The sequence below is a fragment of the Caretta caretta genome, chromosome 8 (assembly GCF_965140235.1).
Source record: "Caretta caretta isolate rCarCar2 chromosome 8, rCarCar1.hap1, whole genome shotgun sequence".
Lineage (NCBI taxonomy): Eukaryota > Metazoa > Chordata > Testudines > Cheloniidae > Caretta > Caretta caretta.
Window position 1 is genome coordinate 106475830 of NC_134213.1, and position 25413 is coordinate 106501242.

General features: G+C 50.7%; 1 protein-coding gene and 1 non-coding gene across 2 annotated transcripts; one reads left to right on the plus strand and one right to left on the minus strand.

The window, feature by feature from the left end:
- The first annotated feature begins 3276 nt into the window (after positions 1-3276).
- BEST4 (bestrophin 4) lies at positions 3277-18305 on the plus strand. The gene is made up of 9 exons (XM_048860095.2): positions 3277-3443; positions 4042-4136; positions 6664-6897; positions 7769-7923; positions 8088-8165; positions 8868-9026; positions 10646-10726; positions 16315-16469; positions 17523-18305. The coding sequence occupies exons 1-9, from the start codon at positions 3292-3294 to the stop codon at positions 17923-17925; spliced, it is 1512 nt and encodes a 503-aa protein (XP_048716052.2). The 5' UTR covers positions 3277-3291; the 3' UTR covers positions 17926-18305.
- Positions 18306-24633: 6328 nt separating this feature from the next.
- Positions 24634-24765, minus strand: LOC125641994 (small nucleolar RNA SNORA35). The gene has a single exon (XR_007358207.1). It is a non-coding gene; the product is annotated as a small nucleolar RNA SNORA35 (small nucleolar RNA).
- Between the last annotated feature and the right edge of the window lie 648 nt (positions 24766-25413).

The following is a 25413-nucleotide window of genomic DNA, read 5'->3' on the forward strand; positions in this document are numbered from 1 at the left end:
GTCACATTTGGAAGCTTTCGCCTCAGCCACGAGGGCTAGAAACTTACTTTTTCTTAAAGAACGAAGGCTGAAACCATCACAGATCCCCTTGACTCCAGGCACTGGTGCTTTAAGGAAAACAAGAATTGTCAGGAGACTTGGCAACACTGAGGAAGAATACGCCCTAGTGCTTTAGAGCTCATGCAGTGGATGCTGCTAGGGTGTGTTCACTCTCTAAGGCCTTGTTGACAGGGGAACATTACACTGCTTTAGCTTATCTCATTTTTAAACCAATGCAACCCCATGTGTGGACACTCTTACTTCAGTAGAAGAGGGATTTATTTTGCTTTCGCTTATTCCTGTTCCCACTTGAATTAAACTAATACAGCGGTTCTCAAACTGTGGGTTGGGACCCCAAAAGTGGGTCACGACCCCATTTTAATGGGGGAGCCAGGGCTGACGTTAGACTTGTTGGGGCTCAGGGCCAAAACACAAGCCCCACTGCCCGGGGCCAAAGGCCAGCCCGAGCACTTCAGCCCTTGGTGGCAGGGCTCAGAGTTACAGGCCCCCTCCCTGGGGCTGAAGCCCACGGGCTGCGGCTTTGGTCTCTCTCACCCCCCAACCCCCCCGACCTGGGGTGGTAGGGCTTGGGCTTTGGCTCCGACCCCAACCTGCCCAGAGTGGGCTCAGGCTTCACTCCCTCCACCCCACACCCCACCTTCCAGTGTCATGTAGTAATTTTTGTTGTCAGAGGGGGGTGCGGTGCAATGACGTTTGAGACCCCCTGAGCTAATACAAAAAGCAAACAACATACCTGTTGGTCTGGAATCAGAGGTTTGTACTAGTTGAACAAAATCAATTGAAATTCTCACTTTAGGCTACACTGGCTCAATTTTAAACCATTGCTGAAACCAGGGCTCAGAGTAGGGGGGAAACTGGGATGGTCACCTACTCCAGCTCTGCTCCTAACCCCAAAATCCACCACAGCCCAAGAGGAGCTGGATGCTTCTGCTACAATAGTCAGCAATGAAAGAGTTAATGTTCCAATGTTCACTGTTGTCATTAGGCTCCAGAATAAACCCACATTCACTCCCTTAGAACCATTGTCTCTGTCTCCTCGCAGACTCGACGGCGTGATGGTGGGGCGCCTGTGTCAGGTCACCTTCACAAGGTTTCTTTGCAACAAGAAAGGCTAGAAACTTTAATTTAAAAAAAACACCCAAATCTTAAATTCTGCTGACTCTTATGGGAGCAAAGAGACACAGTGGCACAGAGCAGCGGCCTGATCGCTCTCTCCATGACCCTGCTCGGAATGCTTTGAGCCTGTACTCTCTGCACACCACGGCCTGCCACATGCAATCAAAACCAGACGTTTTCCAAGCCTGGGCTCCCCGTAACCAGAGCCATCTGCCTCGGTTTCTCTCCGGTGTGGATGGAAGCTGCAAGCATTGCCTCTGCATTAGGTTCAGCTGGTCCTCCCTTCGCCATCCCACAGTGCAGCGCTTCGTGTGTGGAAATTACCCGGTGGCCCCTGCTCCTGGCAGCACTGCCCGGCGCGACTGGGGAGGTTAAGCAGGAATCCCAGGATGCAGCCGTGCATGGATCTCTCCTGAATCTCTGCTGCACTGGGAGTTAGCAGGCAATCCCCATTTGATGTGAGTGGCCACGTGCCATGTGCCAGGCAGGCCTGTGTGAGTCCAGCAGGACGATCTGGGAGCCTTGCGAGTCGGAGTGCTGGCTATATCTCGCCAGAGGGGCTCAGTTAAATTCAGGACACCGCTGGACAGCCGGCAGAGGCATGGCTGGTGTGACCCTCCCTGTCAGTTCCTGTTCTCTGCCTGGCGCTAACCCCCAATCCATCACCCTGAGGAATGTGGTTTATGAGCCACGGGGAGGTATTTAAAGGGAGAACGTAAAGGCTCTCTCGCTGCCTGGACGCTGGTGGGACAAAAAGGGACTCCTGGTGCAGGTAGGAGGCTCTCCCCTCCAGGGGAGCAGCAACTGATGTGGGTAGGAGCGGGGGTCCGTTCATTTGTGGGCGTCCCCCTTGAAGGAGTTCTGGACTAGCAGTGTCTTGTAGGGGAGTGTGTGGGAGAATCAGCTGTTGCCACTGAACCGGCTCTTTGAACAGAAACAAAGCGTGTGTATTCTCCACGCGAGTGTCTGAGCCGAAGCGGCACTGTTTCCCTTAAATGGTTTTCAAGGGGGACTCTGGGAAGCCGGGTGGGAAGGTGGAGGGCTCACCACCTTGTTTGGGCTGCATCCCCTTCTCTGGCAGCGGCTACACCATCCCAGGCAGGGGCTGACTTTTGACCTGCCTGAGGAGCAGGTGTTCACCCAACTGCACCGTACAGCATGGGTATTCCCCAGAGCAGAGCCCCCCAGAGAAAGGGCTTCTATGCCCGCCAGCCTCCCTACAAAGCGTTCGGTTCACACCGTGCCCTGCACCAGCTGTGGGTTTACATGCTAAGCTGGGAGAGTGACAAGTCAATAATGAGCCACGCTGCAGCCTAGGACTCTCTATTATAGCCACGTAAGATGGGATAGTGCAAATCCAGACCTGGGGTGGGTGGCTGTAACTCCACTGAGCTCAGCCCAGTTCTATCTGATCACACCTGGTCTGAATTGGAACCAATATGTATTAATAAAACTGACATTATGAAGGGAAGCATCTGCTCAGCTGGCACTGTCTGCTAGCAACGGGTGTATGCACTCGCCTGTGTATCGATCAGCTGGTGCCCTCTATTAACAGTTGTTGCTCTGGGTGTGTATGCTTGTGCACGTGTATGGTTTCCCCACCAGCACCATGGTGGGTCCTCACCAGGGATGGAACACCGGACCCTCAGCATGAGCCCCTACCAACTGAGCTAAAAGAATAACTATCACATGGTAGATGTAGTAGGTTCTTATCCTCTGATGTGGAACAACCACTAGAGAGCGACAAAGACATGCACGCCTCGCGTGGCTTACACATGCCCCACCCACTGCATGGGAGGTGTCAGGTGGTGTGCGTCGAGGCGCACGGCTGCCCCTTGGTGGCTGAAGGAGCATGGGCTCGCAGTTGGCTGACGAGTGTGGCATCTGCGGCCACGGATTATTATGAGGCCTGCACTGGAAATGCGTGCTGGCTGCTGGATCCCAGCCTGGTGGCCCGAAGCGGGCTCAGGCTCGGTCTGTGACCTCCAGCCGTGGCACTTGAGACCACAGAGCTTCCTCAGACTTGCAGGCGGAGCTCCAGGGAGGCGGAGGGGAAATCTCACTCTAGTGCCGTCTCTCCCCACTGCAGCCCGGAGGGGGCGGAGGCAGGCAGCCATGACAGTCTCCTACACGCTGAAGGTGGCCAATGCCCAGTTCGGAGGCTTCTCCAAGCTGCTCTTCAGGTGGAAGGGGAGCATCTACAAACTGCTGTACAAGGAGTTCATTGTCTTTGTCATGCTGTACACAATGCTGAGCATCACTTACCGGTGAGTCTGTGGAACGGCTTCCCCACATGGGATGTTGACACTCCAGGGACAGAACCCAGGACCTATGGCAGCCCTCTGCCACCTGGGATAAAGGACTGATTTCATGAGCCGGTAGCAGTAGTAGGCTGTTCCCTTCTCATGCAGCAGCCAGTCTGTTTCACTCGCATGCGGACTTGCTGGAAACACCTGTGTCCTTTACCCACTTGCTGTTGCTGCTTCTCTTTTATTAACCCTGTTTCTGCCGATGGACAGTGCCTGCCGTTAGAGTATTTGACTGGAAAACATCAGGAAATGCTAGTCTGAGGGAAAACCTGCCACTGGAGAGATCCCGCAGGCCCCCATCAGTGAAAGATCCCTGGCTTGGCACATGACAGCTGGAGTGGAAACTCCTGAAGAAATATACCACAGCGAGCCATCCATTGCAGGCTGGGGGGTGGGGTCACTTGGGGAGGGAGAGAGCAGGGAGGAGCTGGTGCTCCTGTGACGGGCCAGCGAGAGGAAGGGGAGTCTGAAGATGAGCACAGAGCGGAGTTGGAGGTTCCAGGCAATAACGCACACCAGGTTAAGCACCTGATCCCGGCTCTTTGTGTCCCTGCAGGCGGCTGCTGACTGAAGAGCAGAAGCGTGTCTATGTGAAAGTGGCTCAGTACTGCAACCGCTCCACGGACCTCATCCCCATGTCCTTTGTCCTGGGTAAAGTGCCCCCTACTTTGTTTTCCATCCTTAATGGCCAGTTAAGGCTGGAGCGAATGGATCAGATGGGCCAGGGCATGACTCTTGGAAGGGATCCCTGATTCTTTGGCTCCAGGCCCCAGAAACACACGGGCAGTTAGTCCAGTTCCAATTAAGGTGACAACAGTTATTTTCACCCCAGGATCTTAATGCACCTGCCACAGGAGGGTTAGCACTATCATCCCCATTATATTACAGATGAGCAAACCGAGCCCCCAGCAGGTGAAAATGACTTGCCCGAAGTCACACAGCATATCAGAGGCAGACCCACGGATAGAACTCAGGCATCCTGTCTCCCACTTGACCACACTTCCTCCCAATATTGTCCATTCAGCCTCTCTATTCCCCCTGCAGAATTCTCCTTCCCTCTGCTAAGCTGTTATGTAGCACTGCTGTTCTGCCCCAGAGGTGGCTGCATTTCAGCAACCCCTGTGGATAAGTGCAGCACATTTAGGATCCTCAGGGGAAGAGAAGTCCTGCAAAAACGTGAGCGACTGTTGTATGTGTGAGCAGAGGGCACGGACAGAAGGGAGGGGTGGGAGGGGGCACCAAGCATGAATGGGGAGACATGGAAAACGGAGCGAGGGATTAATGATTAGACATTTACCGGCTAAAACAAGCCCTCACCCAGCCAAAGCTTCCCATGCTGGGAAAAGTTTGTGGGAATGCAGTGGCGCCCATGAACACCTCTCCCCACCCTGCTGTGCCTTGGGAACGGGATTATCTCTGACAGATGACTGGTGCATTATTTAGTGGCACCCTGCCCCTCCCATGTGCCAGAGAAATGAGGAACTTCTTTGCTCCTTTCTGAGAGGTGGCTCCTGCAGTAGCTAACCTGCTGAGCTCGGGTGGGTGGCCGCCCGCGGGCTGCCCCCCGGTGCCCAGGCCTGATATTCACAAGAGCTAGAAATTCACCCCGTTCAGAGAGCTGGCTGGCACAAGGCGTGGGCTCCACTGAACAGGGTGAATTTCACCCTGTCTGAGCATCCCTGAAAGGCCTCAGCTGATGGATCTACCAGCTGTTCCCTCGGGGATTCTGGTCTTTTCACTGCTCTTTACAAAATCTCCTCTATCGAATTCAGCCAGAGTCTGGCTAAATGCTGGAGCTGTTCATTCAAGCCCAGCTGTAGGTTATCAGATGTCAGTCCTGATCCTTCCGCTATTGCCAGGGGAAATGAGTCAAAGGAAAAGCACAATGTCCCTTCAAACAGCTCAGCTACTCTTTATCTCTCCTGCCACAGAGAAATCCGTCTCCCACAGAAACCAGACAAACATGGTGACCAGGTGTCTTCCCACTTCTGTCTCTTTTCTAGCCACAAACCGCTAGGAGACCATCTTCTGGTTACACACCTTGTGCAAGTTATTTACAGCGTTCTCCCCACCAACCGTACAAACTTGTGCAGCTCTGTACTTACAGCTGCATGCAATCCTTAGCGCTCACAGCCACGGAGGGGGAGACAGAAGGTTTCTGAGAGGCAGAGGGCTCTGGCTCTGAAAGTGGGTAGGTGGGTGGGTCAGTCATGTCGCTTCTCTCTGCTCTAGTCTACCCCCTGCTCTTCTTTCCTGTGCCTTTTCTACTTTCTGGGCTCATGGGCTAATTAGCCTTGTCATGATCTCCTGCACCTCCCCAGTTAGGCCCAGCTTTGCCCCTCAGATTTCCTCCAGAGCGATGCAGTTGGTGGTCCAGTGATCAGAGTGCTGATACAGTTGTCACAGGCGGAAACTGGCCGAGGGGAAAATCTGTCTCTTCTTTATGGTGTGTAGAAAGGGTGGAAAGCGTTCGTTGCCCTGCCCCCAAAACACCAGCGTTGTTTCTGCGCTGGGGATATGAGCTATGGGAGGTCTGCTTTGCCCTGGCTTTGGTGTGGAACTTTTGGTTCTCACATGAAGGATGGGAATAGTGATTCTTTAACCAAGAGAGTTTTCGCCCCGCTGTTGCTCAGGCTTGGCTTAGATTTGGATTCAAAGGGCTGATGTTAACAAGCAGGCTAACACCTTCCACCTAATGCATCGGGGAAGTCTTCTAGTGTGAAGGGCTCATACACGCTGAATGGATCATGTTAAAGCCAGTGGAGGAGGGTAGGTTTTCACTCAATCATTTTAGTGGATGTTGAAGGCAATGGGCCAGATTTTCAAAGGGATTTAGAGAGGGACCAATTGGGATTTTCAGAAGCACCTGTCAGTCTCTCTAGGTGCCTAGATCCCTTTGGAAATGGGGCCCCATAAGCCTTGTCTGCACTTGTCTTTTAAAACACGCCCGTTAGCACACGTGAGCTCCCACACGCTCAAATCCCATCTAGACAAGGCAACACAGCCACGGCCCACACTGCAGCTCTGCCGGCCCCTCACACTCAGCCCAGCCCGCAAGTCACCAGACACCATCCCTAGTTAATGACCCCACTTGCTCCTGCCTCTCTCCTTGCTGGGTCTCCGATGCTCGGCCTCCCCAGCTAGTAACCGTGCCCCTGTGGGCTATCTCCCTGGGCAGGTTTTTACGTCACGCTGATCGTGAACAGGTGGTGGGCCCAGTACACCAGCATCCCGCTGCCTGACCAGCTGATGTGCGTCATCTCCAGCACCGTCCACGGGAAGGATGAAAAGGGGAGGATCCTGCGGCGCTCGCTCATCCGTTACGCCAACTTGTCCTCCGTGCTCATCCTGCGCTCTGTCAGCACCAGGGTGCTCAAGAGGTTTCCAACCATGGACCATTTGGTAGATGCAGGTGAGCTCGTCTCAGGGCCGGGGCAGAGCACTGATGCGTTGGTTAATTTCCAGGCTACGGCCAGCAGCTCTCTGCCTAAGGAGCAGCAAGGGCTGGAGTTAAGGTCCAGTGTCCAGGGAAAGCCTAGCTTGGCAGGGTGTGTTTTCTTGCCTGGATGATTTCCTGTCCCCCTTCCATCCCGAGGGACCCATTTCTCCCTATGCCTTGCTCAGTGGCGGCCTTGGAGACTCCTCCTCCCTCCACTGAATGTAGACTCTAGGGGTGGGAGCCTTCCTCTGGAATCTGTGACCCTGGAGTGACTCCCTCCTGGGCAACCAGGAGGCCAGGTTAGCAGTGAAACCACATTGAGTTCATCACCAGTTACTGAGGCAGAGGGATGGAACTGGTTCCAGGGGCTCCCATGGCTGTCTGAGTCACAGAAAGGGGGCTGGACAGCTCGGGGAGGGGGGGCGGGAGGCAGAGCTCAGATCCAGCCCAAGTCGGTAGTCACTGGGAGTTGCTACCAGCTGATGGCTGCCTGGTGGTCTGTGTGAAATGAGCTTTGGTCTCAATCCGGTTCCTAAGACAGGGGTGCCCATCACAAAACCCACCCCACCCAACCAACTCCCTTGCTGGCAGCATCAGCAGAGAGATCAAGGACTGAGCGGGTCATGGAGACTGATCTCCCTGCCCCTGGAGAGGGCACCCCCCATCTCAAGATGGGGCACATTGATGGAGCAGTGTGTGGGGAGCTTGCCCTGCTGCTGCCCGCACCGTATCTGTTCTGAGGATGGAGGGCTGCTGCAGCCAGGCCAGACAATCTGGTCCTTTTCACCAGTGCTGGATTCATGGACCCTGAATATCTGCCCTCCTGCTGTCTCCCACGCATTAGGCTTCATGACACAGGAAGAGCGCAAGAAGTTTGAGAGCCTCCACTCGGACTTTAACAAGTACTGGATCCCCTGCGTGTGGTTCACCAACCTGGCTGCCCAGGCGAGGCGAGATGGGCGGGTCAGGGACGACGTGGCCCTCCGCTTACTCATAGATGTAAGTTTGCAGGGACTGGAAGGTCAAGGGATGGGGCAGGGGTGTGTGAAACGGGGCTTGTTGCTGGGATCTGGGGAGGAGGAGTGTCAGCTGCTGGTGGGGGGGAGCCTGTCCAAGGCTGCTGTCACCCAGGTGATAACCCCCACTTTCCCCTCTCTGCATAGGAACTGAATCTGTACCGTGCCAAATGCAGCATGCTGTTCCATTACGACTGGATCAGCATCCCACTGGTGTACACACAGGTCAGTGAGTGCCCGGCCTTCAGCTCACCCTCCATTTCCAACCCTCCAATGGGATCAGGAGATGGGAACCACACGGCCCACGGAAACTGAACCCTCCATCCCAATCACAGCAAGGGAATCAGCTCCTTTCCCTAACACCCTTCACATGTAAGCCACTACTTCAGGCTACTTCTACAGGGTAGAGATTACCTTCTACATATAGCATCTTCAGAGAGTTTATGGGGCCCTGGGGGCTGACCCATGGTGCGGTAGATCCTTGTCTTCCTAGACACAACTTGAATTTCTCTATCACTTTTCATCCCAAAGCACTTGGCGCTTCACCCACCACTACACTGCATCGACCTCTGGATGCACACAGCAACATTGGACAAGGAGGGGTTCAAACAGGGAAGGGAAAAGGATCCAGTTTCCTAATGAAACTGTAGGAAGAGTGTAAAGTGGCAGCATGGAATCACCCAAGTTGGAATTTGGCCAGGATACCAATTTACACAGCACGCTACTCTTGTGAGATGTGCCCCAGACTCTTTAACGCTCACCAGTGCCGGGATCTCAGTGTTACTCTCATCTATCTCCATCTGTCAAACTGTATCTAGTCTCATTTTTCAAAGCAGTAGTTCCCCCTTTGGGATTCTCCATTTGCATTGGGACTAGCCAGTGGCTTCTCCCCACCCCGCTCTGGCTAACGGAGAGCCTCTGTTGCAGGTAGTCACAATCGCTGTCTATTCCTTCTTCGCCTTCTGTGTGATCGGGCGGCAGTTTCTGGAGCCCCTGGACCCAGAGCAGGATCAGGACCGGGATCTGGATCTGTACGTCCCTCTGACCACCCTCCTGCAGTTCTTCTTCTATGCTGGCTGGCTGAAGGTGAGCACAGTCCTGGCGCAGGACCCTGCCGGGCACCAGCTTGGTGGGAGATCTGACCTTGCCCCCGGTTGTCAGACTCCCCTGCAGCCCCTGTCCCCTCTGTGAACGTGACGTAGGGTCCTGGGGGATGTCAGGGGAATCGAGGAGGAGCCTTTCACCTCTAGGTCACTGTGACACTCCCCAGGGGCACCCACTGTCTGCCCTTAGCATGAACCAGCTTTGTCTATCTCTGCTGTGGTTCAGCTCCCTGAAACCAACAGCCTCTGGCCCCGCAAGCCGGTACTTCTGGGTCTCTGCAGACTCGCCCTTTCTGTGCAGGCCAGTGCTAGGTGTACACAGAGCCACCCCCAAGTCCTCACGGCGCTCCGTGCAGTGCCTGTCCCTGGACGCTCCTAGGCACCAGGTTCGCTGTCCCGGAAAGAGAACAGTGCGCACGTCACCTTGGTGAATCCAGCCGAGGCGTCGCACTTCACTTGGCACCACAGTGCTACGAGTTATTTCTAATACAAATACGTTTATTGGCAAAGAGCCGAGGCCCAAAGAGCCAAATGAGTCGTGCGCAAGAATATTAGCAGCAGAATGGTCACACGGACAACAGCAGGACAACAGGCGTAGCAGAGTCAAAACTTAATTTTAATGGCTCAAACCCTTGTCTAAAGTAGTTTCTCATCTACAGCAGTGTTTCCCAGAGTGACCAGGTCAGATTTTCAGTAAATAGACATAATGATTAAAATTGCATCAATATATATGCCTTTCACAGCGAAATGAATGACCAGCATGCTCCTGGCTTTCGCTGGAGACCTTACAAAGCCCCATCGTTTAGGGATAAATCCTACAAAAGCAATTTGTTACGCGCAGCGAGTTTTTCAGGCCTGTTAGGAGGTGCTGACTCAGAGCTGTGAACCCTTTGCCAACTGGCGCCCATGGGCTTGTGTCTCACAGTCACTGGTGTGGATGTATCCCAGGTGAGTGAGTCTTTCCCATCAGATGGACTCAGTGAGAGATGAATTGGGATTTTGGTTCAATACCTAGTGGGACAAGTGTCCCACTCAAAAATTAATTCTCTCGGACTGGCCCCCTCTTGTGGACCCTTTTAGCAATGACAAAATGGGCCACTGGGACTGACCTCCACTCTCTGCCCTAGAAGGGGTCTCTCCAGCTCAGGGCAAATGTGCCTCAGCATCAGGGAAGATTGCAGCACCGCTTCCCATCTGTACCTCTTCTGCGGGCAAGCAGAGGCCTCCGGGGCTGCAAAGCCCTGCTTAAGAGGTTCCTTTCCGGTAAAGCCTTTAAGTGAAAATCCACCACCGAAATGAGAGAAGAGAAAAGATGAGAAAGCAAGTGCACATGGCTCCGAGACTGGCCCTTCAGCTGGGCTTGCACTGTGTGCGTTCAAATGCATCGTCCACATCATCATCCACATTTCCACTGTGGTCTCCTTGGGAAAGGGACCGGGTACGTACACACTACACGGTCCCTAATGCATCAGTGGCCCTCAGATAAGAAGTGGTCACCATAGCAACAGCTGTCAGTGCAGCGTGTTTCACAAGCATGAAAGAACCCTGAGCCTGGTGTCTGAGTGCGTGTATCTCATGGGGTGTTCTGCCTTCATTCTCCAGGTAGCAGAACAGATCATTAACCCATTTGGAGAGGACGACGATGACTTTGAAACTAACAAGCTGATCGACAGGAACTTGCAGGTGCGTCCCATCCCTCCGAAGAGCACATGGTGTAGAGACAGGTGTGCCGGAAGCACGTCTTCAATGCCTCGGGGGCTCTTCCTTCAGACTGCAATAATCAGGGCTGCACAGAGATGCTACAGGCCAGGATTAGGGGCAGGACAGGGAGCCTTTTGCCGCCAAGTCACAGATTAAAATCCAGCCCTTGTATAGGCGTTCCTAGAGCCAGTGAACTGGGGCTTTCAGCAGGCAGATGTCCACATCACAAAACTGACCATCACAAGTGATCCTCATTGGCATTGCAGTGGAGAAGACCCAGAATGAATGGGCTGTATCTGAACTTCAACTTCGGGGTCTCTCCAGAACAGGGGTGAAGCTCAGCCCCAGGGGATGGTGCCCGGGTGACAGGGAGAAGCTAGCACTGCTAACGGTGGGTGGCAGACATCAGCCTCTGGGATTAATTAGGCTGGCACCATGCACCAGGCATAAAAAATCCACAGGAGAAATGGAAACAAATAAAGGAGAAAAGCTAGGGAAGTGTGAAGCTGGAGGATTGTTCCGTCACAGAATGCTTCTCCCCGGTGCCCAGTTCTGCACCTAATGCCTTTGGCTGGAGAGGGTACAGGGTGAATCATAGAATCATAGACTCATAGAATATCAGGGTTGGAAGGGACCTCAGGAGGTCATCTAGTCCAACCCCCTGCTCAAAGCAGGACCGATCCCCGATTAAATCATCCCAGCCAGGGCTTTGTCAAGCCTGACCTTAAAAACTTCTAGGGAAGGAGATTCCACCACCTCCTTAGGTAACACATTCCAGTGTTTCACCACCCTCATAGTGAAAAAGGTTTTCCTAATATCCAACCTAAATCTCCCCCACTGCAACCTGAGACCATTACTCCTTGCTCTGTCATCTGCTACCACTGAGAACAGTCTAGAGCCATCCTCTTTGGAACCCCCTTTCAGGTAGTTGAAAGCAGCTATCAAATCCCCCCTCATTCTTCTCTTCTGAAGACTAAACATCCCCAGTTCCCTCAGCCTCTCCTCGTAAGTCATGTGTTCCAGTCCCCTAATCATTTTGGTTGCCCTCCCCTGGACTCTTTCCAAATTTTCCACATCCTTCTTGTAGTATGGGGCCCAAAACTGGACACATTACTCCAGATGAGGCCTCACCAATGTCGAATAGAGGGGAATGATTACGTCCCTCGATCTGCTGGCAATGCCCCTACTTATACATCCCAAAATGCCATTGGCCTTCTTGGAAACAAGGGCACGCTGTTGACTCATATCCAGCTTCTCATCCACTGTAACCCCTAGGTCTTTTTCTGCAGAACTGCTGCCAAGCCATTCGGTCCCTAGTCTGTAGCTGTGCATTGGGTTCTTCCGTCCTAAGTGCAGGACCCTGCACTTATCCTTATTGAACCTCATCAGATTTCTTTTGGCCCAATCCTCCAATTTGTCTAGGGCCCTCTGTATCCTATCCCTGCCCTCCAGTGTATCTACCACTCCTCCCAGTTTAGTGTCATCTGCAAACTTGCTGAGGGTGCAATCCACACCATCCTCCAGATCATTTATGAAGATATTGAACAAAACCGGCCCCAGGACCGACCCCTGGGGCACGCCACTTGATACCGGCTGCCAACTAGACATGGATCCATTGATCACTACCCATTGAGCCCAACAATCTAGCCAACTTTCTATCCACCTTATAGTCCATTCATCCAGCCCATACTTCTTTAACTTGCTGGCAAGAATACTGTGGGAGACCGTGTCAAAAGCTTTGCTAAAGTCAAGGAACAACACGTCCATTGCTTTCCCTTCATCCACAGAGCCAGTTATCTCATCATAGAAGGCAATTAGATTAGTCAGGCATGACTTGCCCTTGGTGAATCCATGCTGATTGTTCCTGTTCACTTTCCTCTCCTCTAAGTGCTTCAGAATTGATTCCTTGAGGATCTGCTCCATGATTTTTCCAGGGACTGAGGTGAGGCTGACTGGCCTGTAGTTCCCAGGATCCTCCTTCTTCCCTTTTTTAAAGATGGGCACTACATTAGCCTTTTTCCAGGCATCTGGGACCTCCCCCGATTGCCATGAGTTTTCAAAGATAATGGCCAATGGCTCTGCAATCGCATCTGCCAACTCCTTTAGCACTCTCGGATGCAATACATCCGGCCCCATGGACTTGTGCTCGTCCAGCTTTTCTAAATAGTCCCGAACCACTTCTTTCTCCACAGAGGGCTGGTCACCTGCTCCCCATGCTGTGCTGCCCAGTGCAGTAGTCTGGGAGCTGACCTTGTTTGTGAAGACAGAAGCAAAAAAAGCATTGAGTACATTAGCTTTTTCCACATCCTCTGTCACTAGGTTGCCTCCCTCATTCAGTAAGGGGCCCACACTTTCCTTGACTTTCTTCTTGTTGTTAACATACCTGAAGAAACCCTTCTTGTTACTCTTAACATCTCTTGCTAGCTGCAACTCCAGGTGTGATTTGGCCTTCCTGATTTCACTCCTGCAAGCCCGAGCAATATTTTTATACTCATCCCTGGTCATTTGTCCAATCTTCCACTTCTTGTAAGCTTCTTTTTTGTATTTAAGAGCAGCAAGGATTTCACTGTTAAGCCAAGCTGGTCGCCTGCCATATTTACTATTCTTTCTACACATCGGGATGGTTTGTCCCTGTAACCTCAATAAGGATTCTTTAAAATACAGCCAGCTCTCCTGGACTCCTTTCCCCCTCATGTTATTCTCCCAGGGGATTTTGCCCATCAGTTCCCTGAGAGAGTCAAAGTCTGCTTTTCTGAAGTCCAGGGTCTGTATTCTGCTGCTCTCCTTTCTTCCTTGTGTTAGGATCCTGAACTTGAACATTTCATGGTCACTGCCTCCCAGGTTCCCATCCACTTTAGCTTCCCCTACTAATTCTTCCCGGTTTGTGAGCCGCAGGTCAAGAAGAGCTCTGCCCCTAGTTGGTTCCTCCAGCACTTGCACCAGGAAATTGTCCCCTACACTTTCCAAAAACTTCCTGGATTGTCTGTGCACCGCTGTATTGCTCTCCCAGCAGATATCAGGGTGATTTAAGTCTCCCATGAGAACCAGGGCCTGCGATCTAGTAACTTCTGCGAGTTGCCGGAAGAAAGCCTCATCCACCTCATCCCCCTGGTCTGGTGGTCTATAGTAGACTCCCACCATGACATCATTCTTGTTGCTCACATTTCTAAACTTAATCCGGAGACTCTCAGGTTTTTCTGCAGTTTCATACTTGAGCTCTGAGCAGTCATACTGCTCCCTTACATACAGTGCAATTCCCCCACCTTTCCTGCCCTGCCTGTCCTTCCTGAACAGTTTATATCCATCCATGACAGTACTCCAGTCATGTGAGTTACCCCACCAAGTCTCTGTTATTCCAATCACATCATAATTCCTTGACTGTGCCAGGACTTCCAGTTCTCCCTGCTTGTTTCCCAGGCTTTGTGCATTTGTATATAGGCACTTGAGGTAACCTGCTGATCGCCCCTCTTTCTCAGTATGAGGCAGGAGCCCTCCCCTCTCATGCACTCCTGCTCATGCCTCCTCCCGGTATCCCACTTCCCCACTTGCCTCAGGGCTTTGGTCTCCTTCCCCCGGTGAACCTAGTTAAAAGCCCTCCTCACTAGGTTAGCCAGCCTGCTTGCGAAGATGCTCTTCCCTCTCTTCGTTAGGTGGAGCCCGTCTCTGCCTAGCACTCCTCCTTCTTGGAACACCATCCCATGGTCAAAGAATCCAAAGCCTTCTCTCCGACACCACCTGCGTAGCCATTCGTTTACTTCCACGATTCGACGGTCTCTACCCAGGCCTTTTCCTTCCACGGGGAGGATGGACAAGAACATCACTTGCACCTCAAACTCCTTTATCCTTCTTCCCAGAGCCACGTAGTCCGCAGTGATCCGCTCAAGGTCATTCTTGGCAGTATCATTGGAGCCCACGTGGAGAAGCAGGAAGGGGTAGCGATCCGAGGGCTTGATGAGTCTCGGCAGTCTCTACGTCACATCGTGAATCCTAGCTCCTGGCAAGCAGCAGACTTCTCGGTTTTCCCGGTCGGGGCGGCAGATAGATGACTCAGTCCCCCTGAGGAGAGAGTCCCTGACCACCACCACCCGCCTCCTTCTCCTGGGAGTGGTGGTTGTGGAACCCCCAACCCTAGGACAGTGCATCCCATGCCTTCCAATCGGCGGAGTCTCCTTCTGCTCCCTTCTCTCAGACGTATCATCTGATCCACTCTCCGCATTATTACCTGTGGCGAGAACATGAAAACGGTTACTTACCTGTATCTGCCCTGCTGATACATGGACATTCCCCTTTTTTCTTCTGGAGGTCACATGATGCCAAATTTCTTCACCATCCTTCTGTCCCCGATGTGCAGCCTGCTCAATCTTCAGAACCTTGTGCCCGTAGAAGCCTATCCTGACATCCGTCCAGGAAATCTTCAGCTTCTCTTATGCAACGCAGGGTCGATACCTGTTGCTCCAGACCTTGAACCTTCTCTTCCAGTATGGAGACCAGCTTGCACTTTGTACAGACAAAGTCGCATCTGTCCTGTGGAAGAAAGACAAACATAGCACATCCAGTGCAGGTCACAACAACTGAACACCCCCCATCCATATTACCTTCCTTCTACGAGCTTCCTCAGGAGTTGCAGTAATTACTCTGAGAATCCGCCAAGGGCTCTCTCCCCAGGCGAACTCCCAGGCAAACTCCTTTTGTTCGCTGCTCAGCTGGTTCACAACTGACTGGCTTTTTATGCAGTCAGGCCCACTAAAGGCTCACCTGGAACAAAGCACACCCAGTTCCCACCCTTTTCAAACAACCAATCAAGCACACAGCACACAGTCACACTGTCCTCACAACAAACACTCAGATACTCACCAACACAGCCCCCTTAATGCAGCCCTTCGCGTACCTCCTCTCATGCAGCCTCCAGGTCTGACTCTCCCTCAGGCAACGTCCTCGCTGGAGTGAGGGGGAGTTTTGCCTTCGATGCATGAAACGTGTGTCAGGGTCACCCTCGTGGCCCGTCTTCGCTCAAAACACCCCCGCGTGGGCACTGCTAACAGACTTAGACAATAGTCCCAAAGGACATGTAAAATGGAAGGTCTCTGCCCCTCCTGAGCTCCCCTTCTGCCTGCTCTCTGAGTGCTGACCTCCCTCCACCCTCCCCGCCCCCCCGGCTTCCTCCTGGGATGCCCAACTTCTTCCTGAGCTGCTGATCCTCAGGGCTCCCTCCCTGGAGTCTTTCCCCCAGGCCAGATCCTTCTTTCCTATCCCTCTCCGGGCCACCTGCCTAGGGTTTGGCCCACTCCCAGACCAGCCACAGCTACCCTCTTCCCTCAGGGCCAGTCACAGAGGACCATCCCCCTCCGATAGCTCTTCTTCCCTGCTGAGCTCCCCCAGCCCTTTCTGGAAATCAGCCCATGCGTCCTCAGTTGGCTCTGATAACTGAATTGAAACACCTGATGCCAGAGCATCAGATCAGCGGATCCCCCACAGGCAGGACTGAGCCCCACTCCCCTTAAAGACCCAACCAGCCTGTGGCATGCTGTGTTCCTCCTTTTGAAGCTGAGCCTGCCCTTTGCCGCCCTTAGGTGTCACTGCTCTCCGTGGATGACATGTACCAGAACCTGCCTCCAACAGGGAAGGACAAATACTGGAATGAATCCACAGCTCAGCCGCCTTACACCATCGCCACGGCCGCAGAGACCTTGAAGCCCTCCTTCCTGGGCTCCACCTTCGATATGCGGTAAGGTCAGCGGGCTCATTTGGAATGAGAACAGCAGCTTTCCTGAAGCAGCTATGGCCAAGAGCCTCTGGGATTGCTCCAAAGGGCGGTTTGGACCTGAAACCCCACTCTAAAAAGGGCTGCACGGGCTCCCCTTTCTTGCCTCTCAGTCACGCCAGATCAGATTTACTCAGTTTACAAGTAGGAAGGTGATTTTTCTAATAACTGCCTGTGTCACAAACTGGTCCTGGAATCTAAGAGGCAAGCTGTGGGGTGGGGTGTTCTAGCCCTTAGTTACACCGAAGTGAACCCCGTTGTCTTCAGGGGTAATTGAGGGCAGAACATGAAGACAACTGGGTGCACTAGGGTAAGTGAGGGAAGACTCTGGCCCGAATAATCTGAATTACTTACTAAGATGCATGACCTGGGAAGAACCCAGTCTGCAGTGAGATTGCAGGGCTGGCAGTCAGGGAAAAACATCTCTTACTTTACCAAGCAAATTTGGTGCAGAATCATATGGCTCTGCACTTGGAGCGTGTCTCACTCTTGATGATGCACAAGCCAGAAGAGACTCCAGCTCCCTCGGCGTTGAGCTAACAGGAGTAAAAACCATCTCTTAGGCAGCAGCTCTGGCTCCAGGTTGTACAGAAGCAGCTCTGTGAAGGAGATGGGGCTATTTTGAGTAACAATTTTTCTTACACTAACCCCATTAAATTGTGTTCGGGAACTTTGGCTTGGGAGGCGAGGGACCCACAGCAGCCCTCGCTCCAGGTGCCAAACCCAAGCTCAAATATTAAAGCCAGGAATGCTGATGCACTGGCCACGTTTTAGTCAGGGACGTGTCCTTTCAGCCCCCTTGCTGAGGCAAAGTTCCCAGGAGCGTCCAGGGCAGCTTGGCTGAAGGTCTGTGCTGGGTGGGACCTTGTTGTCCCAGGAGCCTGTCCCTTGCACGTTGCGTGCTTTAGCCAGCAGCTTGTCCCCAGAGCGCACTCTGATGCTGATCAGGAACCTTTCCCCTGCCTTCTAGCAGCTCTGACTCAGAGCCTGTGCCCTAATCCCACACTCCTTCCCCAGGATGAGCGACGACCCGGAGCAGAGCCAGCCAGTGGAGCCCTCACCCAGCCTGCCCCGCATGCACACGCCCTTGCTCAACCGCTTCCTGACCGCGGCCGCCTCCCCCGCTGTCAGCCTGAAGAATTTCGGGAGGAGCAACCGGGCCCACCACCACCTTTTGCGCCTGAGGGGCGAGGGCAGCTTCCCCTCCCCCAACCCCCGCCACAGCGAGGACCCCGAATCGGTGGGCCGCATTGATGAGGAAGAGACGGAAGATGAGGCCAGCGAGCCCCCCACACCCGGCACCCGCCTCAAGGTACCCAGCCAGCTGGAAGCCTCACGGGGGCCGCAGAGGGAGAACCCCCAGATCCAAGTGAGGCAGCCCTCCAACGAGAGCATCGACATTGACCAGTCAGCTGCCTAGAGGCAGCGAGCTCAGTGTGCCTTGTCACTCCACTCTCGGTGCGAGCTGTGTCCCCGGTGTCTGCCCTCTAGGCCTGGCAGCTCGTGACAGCACCACCAGCTAAGGGCCTGATCCAAAACCCACTGAAATAAAGGGAAAGACTCCCCCTGGTTCAGTGGGCATTGGAGCAGGCCCATAGGGCCGGAAGCCAGACTGTAGTGATCAACTCAAATGCTGCAAAGGGTTCAACGAAGATCGTGCTCTACACAAAGCCCCGTCGCCATTTCCCCATCACACCCCTCCGGTTGCCATGGCCCAACTGTTGGATTCAGTGGGTGACAAAGAACCAAACTGAGGGACACAGGAGAAATATTCATACAGGAAACTTAAAATGCTGTGAGACGCCTCCTGTGAGGGTAAATAAACCTCTCCCTAGCCTCAGCCGTGTGATTCTTTATTGCTGACGTCAGTCGTTTTCAACAACACAAATGCAGGGACATCGAACATGTGTGGAACATGGGGAGTGGTGGGGCTAAAATAAGACACGCAAGAGGGATTCTCGTCTGAATTATTCAGTCTTTCAGCTGGAGCCGTCTTTTGACTGAGACAGACCCGTATTGTGGCTCCCTCACACCTGCCTAGGCAGTTGTTAGGTCAGAGAGGTTACGGCCAGAAGGGACGACTATCTAGCATGAGTACCCACACACTAACCTAACGACCCAAATATTACAGCCCACAGATCGTCTTACATTGTATTTTTAAAAAAACTTTTTAAACTGGTTTAAGCAATTTGATGTTTTTGTAAGGGGATGACGTAGTGATCAGAACAAGTTCCATGAAAATAACACAGTGATCACGGATGAGAAATCAAGCCTTCAAAGTTTGGAAATGCAAAGTTCAGGATGAACCCCCCCCCCCCCCCCCAACTTAAAATGAGCTATTTTTATAGCATCACAAATGCAATTAATACAGTATGGAATACCCACCCCCACAACCACATATCACTACACAGGTGATATGGCATACTCTTCAAATGGGATTTTGTAACGTCTCAATGAAATCTACAAAAACAAGCCAAGTTTGAAGAAAACTGGTTCATTCGTTTACAAGCTATGAACATTTAAAGGTAACAAGGTAAAATATTTCCATTTGGTTTGTCGTAGTTTAGAGCATTTCAGGGCCGCTGTCTCTTTTCCCAGGCTTTGTGTAAATGTACAGGGCTACTTCAAGGCTTCATTATTAATAAACTAGCATCCCCTACAGTTTGCAACAGGGTACACACATTGTGTGACTTTTGGAAACTGCATAGGTAGTGTGCCCCCTACAGGCTGCTGCTGCAGTAGCAACACCAGCCTGGTCTCATTCCAAATTTCCAAGCCCCAGCAAGTTTGGGGACATGTTTAATAATTTTATTAAGATGAGATGTTAAAACAAAAAAAACGGTACAGAGTTTAAGCGTAGAAGTTTCTGGTTATCAGGGAATAACATACAGATTATCAAGGGGTGCGAAGTTTGGTTTAGGATCAGGTGGCGTAAGGAATACATAAACTGCAATATCCCCGATTGGGGGTAAAAGGCTAACGGGTCAAAGTACAGACATTGAGATATGAGAGTATGTTTTTCATATAATGGCTATAAAACCAGCCCACATGTTGGATCTGAGATGGACTGTCTCTCCTGTACACCCTCCCATCTCAGTAAAAGAAGAGACCAGTTAATCAAGTGCCGACTTCACATTAATTCAGAGATTGCAAGGCCAGAAGGGACCATTGTGATCCTCAAGCACAGCAGTTCTCGAACTGTGGGTCAGGACCCCAAAGTAGGTTGCAACCCCATTGTAATGGGGTCAAAAGGTCTGGCATTAGACTTGTTGGGACCCAGGGCTGAAGCCAAAGCTCAAGCCTCACTGCCTGGGACCAAAGCCCAAAGACTTCAGCCCTGGGTGACAGGGCTTGGGTTTTGGCTTTGGCTCAGGCTTCGGTCCCTGCTCCTGGGGTATTGTCAGAAGGGGGTCACAATGCAGTGAAGTTTGAGAACCCCTGATCTAGTATGACTTCCTGTATAACAGGACAGAGAACTGCCCCCAAAATAATTCCTCTACCAGACCTTTTAGAGAAACAGCCATTAGTGATGGGGAATCTACCACAACTCTTGCTAAATTGTTCCAATGGTTTATTACTGTCACCGTCAAATATGTACACCTGATTTCCAGTCTGAATTTGTCTAGCTTCAGCTTCCAGCCATTGGACCATGATAGACCTTTCTCTGCTAGATTGAAAAGCCCATTAATATTTGTTCCCCATGGAGAAAGGCTGTAATCAAGTCACTGCTTAACCTTCTCTGTTAGGCTGAACAGATTGAACTCTTTGGGTCTATCGCTAGAAGGCAGGTCTTCTAACCCTCTAAGCATGCCCATGTCTCTTCTCTGAACCCCCTCCAATCTATCAGCATCATTCTTGAATTGTGGGCCCCTGAACTGCACACAGGATTCCCCCAGCGACTGCACCAGTGCCAAATAGAGAAAATAACGAACCTCTGCTCCTATTCAAGATTCCCATTTACACATTTCAGGATCACATTAGCTCTTTTGGCCACAGCATCACACTGGGCGTTCATGATCAGCTGACTATCCACAACTGTCAAATAGAAAAGGAGGACTTGTGGCACCTTAGAGACTAACAAATTTATTTGAGCATAAGCTTTCGTGAGCTACAGCTCACTTCATCGGATGTATCTCTAAGGTGCCACAAGTACTCCTTTTCTTTTTGCAAATACAGACTAACGCGTCTGTTACTCTGAAAACTGTCAAATAGTTTCCAGAGCCACTTCTTCCCAGCAGTCCCCCCACTCTGTCTCTATGGTTGACAATCAAATGGGCTGTATGTGTGTGGAGCCCTCTCCAGCATGTTTCAGACAGGGAAATAAGCAGAGGAATGAAGTGAATTGCTGTGTGTATATAAAGTCTGCTGCAGTTTCCACGGTAAACATCTGATGAAGTGAGCTGTAGCTCACGAAAGCTCATGCTCAAATAAATTGGTTAGTCTCTAAGGTGCCACAAGTACTCCTTTTCTTTTTGCGAATACAGACTAACACGGCTGTTCCTCTGAAACCTGTGGGAGTATTGTGGCCACATGAATTATGCATAATCCCAGTCAGCAAGAGACCTGGATTCTATTTCCTACTTCACTACTGAATTACTGTGATCTTAAACAAATCTCTGCCTCGGTTTCCCCATCTGTGCAACAGGGAATATCCCATGAACGTTCTGACCCACTTGCACTCGTATAGAAAAGACGAGGTACTTGCGATGACATTTTTCCAGGATGCCTTTTATTACCGTAAGACCACCTCTGGCGTTTCTTTGGTGGAGGGCAGGGGATTCATGCAATGTAGTGAAGAATGCTTGTGTAAACTGTATAGCAAACCTCCAGGCCAAATTCAGGTCTGGTGTAGGCAGGCACCTGTCCCACTAACTTCACAGGAGAGGCATCCAGTTACCTCAATGGTAAACTTGATCCTCCATTGCCTGCCAAGTCTCAGACAGCTGCAGCTAAGGGAAACATGGCAGAACATGGTGTAGTACCAGAGTTTAGACACACCAAAACCATCTGCACCTCTTATTCTCGCACATAGCAGACAGGTTTCAGAGTAGCAGCCGTGTTAGTCTGTATTCACAGAAAGAAAAGGAGGACTTGTGGCACCTTAGAGACTAACCAATTTATCTGAGCATAAGCTTTTGTGAGCTGGAAAGCTTATGCTCAAATAAACTGGTTAGTCTCTAAGGTGCCCAAGTCCTCCTTTTCTTATAGCAGACGGGGGTAGGCTGGACATCGGCTGGGGGTTACGGGAGGCACAGCCACTTCTTTGGCGCATGCTCTAAAGCCAGAACCCCTTTTCCTTCCACAGGGCAGGATTTGGTTCTTGTGCACCGGAAAGGACTCGAGAGAAATAAGTTGTATAATCACCATTTTATACCGCATTGAAAAGCAAGGTCTTAAGCACATACACAAACATTTTTGGTTTAAAAATATACGTGGTTTAAGCCTGGTGTATATATTCGCATCTATTCCCAAGAAAAATCTGAGTAGAGGGAATTAGTAGTTCTCTGCTTTTGAAACTATTCAACATTTGAAAGGGAAAATAATGTAACCTAGGGCTTGTCCACACAGGGAAGCCACTGAAAAACAAGCTGGGGTGTGAATTTAAAGGGCAAAAGCTTTTCCAGGCTATTTCCCCATGTAGACAAGCCCTAATTTCTTGAGTGTATTCGAGTGGTTACTCAACTCTTCTCTGTCACTATTTCAGACTGGATTTGAGGACACACTTCACAGCCCGTAGAGGGAACTGCCAGCAATCTGTGCATCCTCTCTGTTAGAACGGCTCAGCCATGCTTGTGACAGTCTGCTCCCTCCTGATTAACAGTATTTCTTTCATTTTGTGGATGGCCAAGCTACATTTGTAATCGTGACCTGCAAGGTTTAGCAAACATTAAGGACCTAAGTGCTGCATGCTATGGGGTGCTCCCAGGGCTAACAGAGGTTTGTACAAAGACCAAGAGTGTTGTTACAGTCTATAAGTAAAATATAAGAAAGTGATGCCAGCAATGGTTTATACGGCCATTTTCACATGCAGTTATTCCATCTGTGTACATACGTTACGGTAACTAGCTGCACAACCAACACAGGGGAGTTATATGAAGATCTGCTATGTCCAGTATCGCACTGAGTTATAAAGGCAGAACACCTCCTTGAGATGAATAAAGCCAAAGCACATCTTAGAGCTATTTCAGGTTATCTGCAAGCAGGAAAACAATACAAGCAGGGCTACACTGATTTAGTAGCTTCTCTTTAGTCGCAGGGGCTAAAGGCATCAAAAAACAACCAAGAAACAGCAGCTTGTATTCTGTAAAATCTGGCACATGGGCTAAATAAAAGACATTTGACACCAGTTGTGTGCCTTTGCCACTGCCCCCTGGTGGACGGAATATATCACCACCAAGGTGGTGGTCACCTTGCTAGGAAACCAGAGCAAGAGCCAAGAAACAAGAAGAAAGGAACAGACTTGCATAGCACGAAACACTTGTTGGGGGGTACTTCTAGTTACACATCAAAGAAGTCTGCACCTTTCTTAGATTCAAACAATGAACTGCATTTCCGGCCTGATAACCTACAGGAGACTTAAGACACGGATGCCCAAGCAGAAGACTTGTTTAGTTTGATGCAGAGGAGAATCTTGGGTCACATTATGTTCTTTTCTTCAGCTGAAATGACCTTATTAGGGAATGAAAACCAATATACAGGGGTGCATCTTTTCACAATGGAGAAGTGACACCGGGGCCTGCCGAGGATCTGTACTGGGACCAGTGCTGTTCAACATACTGACAAGTGATCTGACAAAGGGGGTGAACTCCGAGGTGGCAAAATTTGAAGACAATACAAAATTACTCAAGACAGTTACGTCGAAAGCTGACTGCAAAGAATTACAAAGCAGTCTCGCTAAACTTGGAGACTGGATAACAAAATGGCAGATAGAAAAGGAGTACCTGTGGCACCTTAGAGACTAACCAATTTATTTGAGCATGAGCTTTCGTGAGCTACAGCTCACTTCATCAGATGCATACCGTGGAAACTGCAGCAGATGTCTGTCTGTATAGTCTCTAAGGTGCCACAAGTACTCCTTTTCTTTTTGCGAATACAGACTAACACGGCTGTTCCTCTGAAACCTGTCAAAATGGCAGATGGAATTCAATGTGTTAAGTGCAAAGTAATGCACACTGGAAAACATCCCAAGTATACATCAAAACGGTGTGGCCTAAATTAGCTGTTACCACTCAAGAAAGAGATCATATGTGAATATCCACAAGTCATACTGTATATTTCTCTGAAAACATCCACACAACGTGCAGCGGCAGTGGAAAAAGCTAACTATGTTAGGAACCACTAGGAAAGGGACAGATAAAACAGAAAATACTATAATGCCATTATATAAATCCATGGTACGCCCAAGCCTTGGATACTTTGTGCAGTTCTGATATCCGCATCTCAGAAAAGATATATTGGAATTGAAACAGGTACAGAGAAGGGCAACACAAGTGGGGTAGGAACAGTTTCGATACAAGGAGAGATTAAAGGCTGGACCTGTTAAGTTCAGAAAAGAGGCAGCTAAGGAAGGATACGATAGAGGTCTATAAAATCATTTTCTCTATGCCATTCATGAATAGGGGTGTGTTATTTACCTCTTCACAGAACGCAAGAACCAAGGGTCACCCAATGAAATGTATAGGCAGCACACACAAAATAGTACTTCACACAACACAGTCAAGCTTGTGGAACTCACTGCTGGGGATATTGTGAAGGCCAACAGTATAATCAGATTTAAAAAATAATTAAGTAAGTTCTCAGAGGATAGGTCCCTCATTGGCTACTAGCCATGAGGTCAGGGATGCCACCCTGTGCTCTGGTTGCCCCTAAGCCTCCAACTGCCTGAAATGGGACTGGATGACGGGAGGGTCGCTTGAAATGCCTGTTCCATTCATTCCCTCTGAAGCATCTGGCACCAGCCACTGTCAGAAGACAGAACACTGGGCTAGATGAACCACTGGCCTGACCCAGTACAAAATTATTTTCCAACGTACAAATGGCTGTTCACCCATGTTCAGGGTCTGGCACCTCAGCTGTGCAATCAACAGCAACCTCCTCTCCACTGGATGGTAGGTGGACAGAAAGGGAAGTTTGTGCCCAACCATCGAAAGAGACAGACCACTGAAATAGCCTGGCCCTTCTGCTAGAAGGGAGTTAATCTTGCACTGCAATGAGACTCAGGAGGTCAAGAAAAAGACCAACCAGCCACTTGGCAGTGCAGCACCTATTCTAACCAATGGCTAACCTGAAACAGAAACAACTGAAATTGTAGAGTAACTTCTCAACCGCGCAGGAAACCGTAGATGTGGGTTAAAGGTACAACTAGTTCAAAATAAGTCCTGGGTGTGTGGCGTTTGGAGCAACATAGAGCACTCACAGCTGCAGAATATTGACTGAAATAGTTTAGTAAAATTTCAGAAGTTACATTCGTGAGTTAATAGCACACGGTACCTGCTACAATAGAAGTTACGGTGTCCAGATAACAGTGATGGGGGGGAGGAGGGGGAGAAAAAAAGATAGCCTGGCTATCGATTCTCATGTCGCAGTGTCTAAACTGTTCCACAAACGTATGCCTGAAAGGAAAACAAGTCAGCAGGTCTCTCTTAAGTAAACACTATTAGCCAAAGCTCTCTGTACAAAATGTAAAGCAATGTACAGATAGGAACCACTGTCCAAAATGGGAAAGGTTTCCAAATGGAGATTTTCCCAGCACCCAGTAAAAAGACCCATTGGTGCCGTATTGGATTAACGGCTTATTACAGGTTATTAACACCTCCTGTAACGAATCCAGTACAGGAGACAACAGACTAGATAGACCACAAGTCTGCTCCAGTCTAGGAATCCCCATTTACAGCAAACATACCGGTGT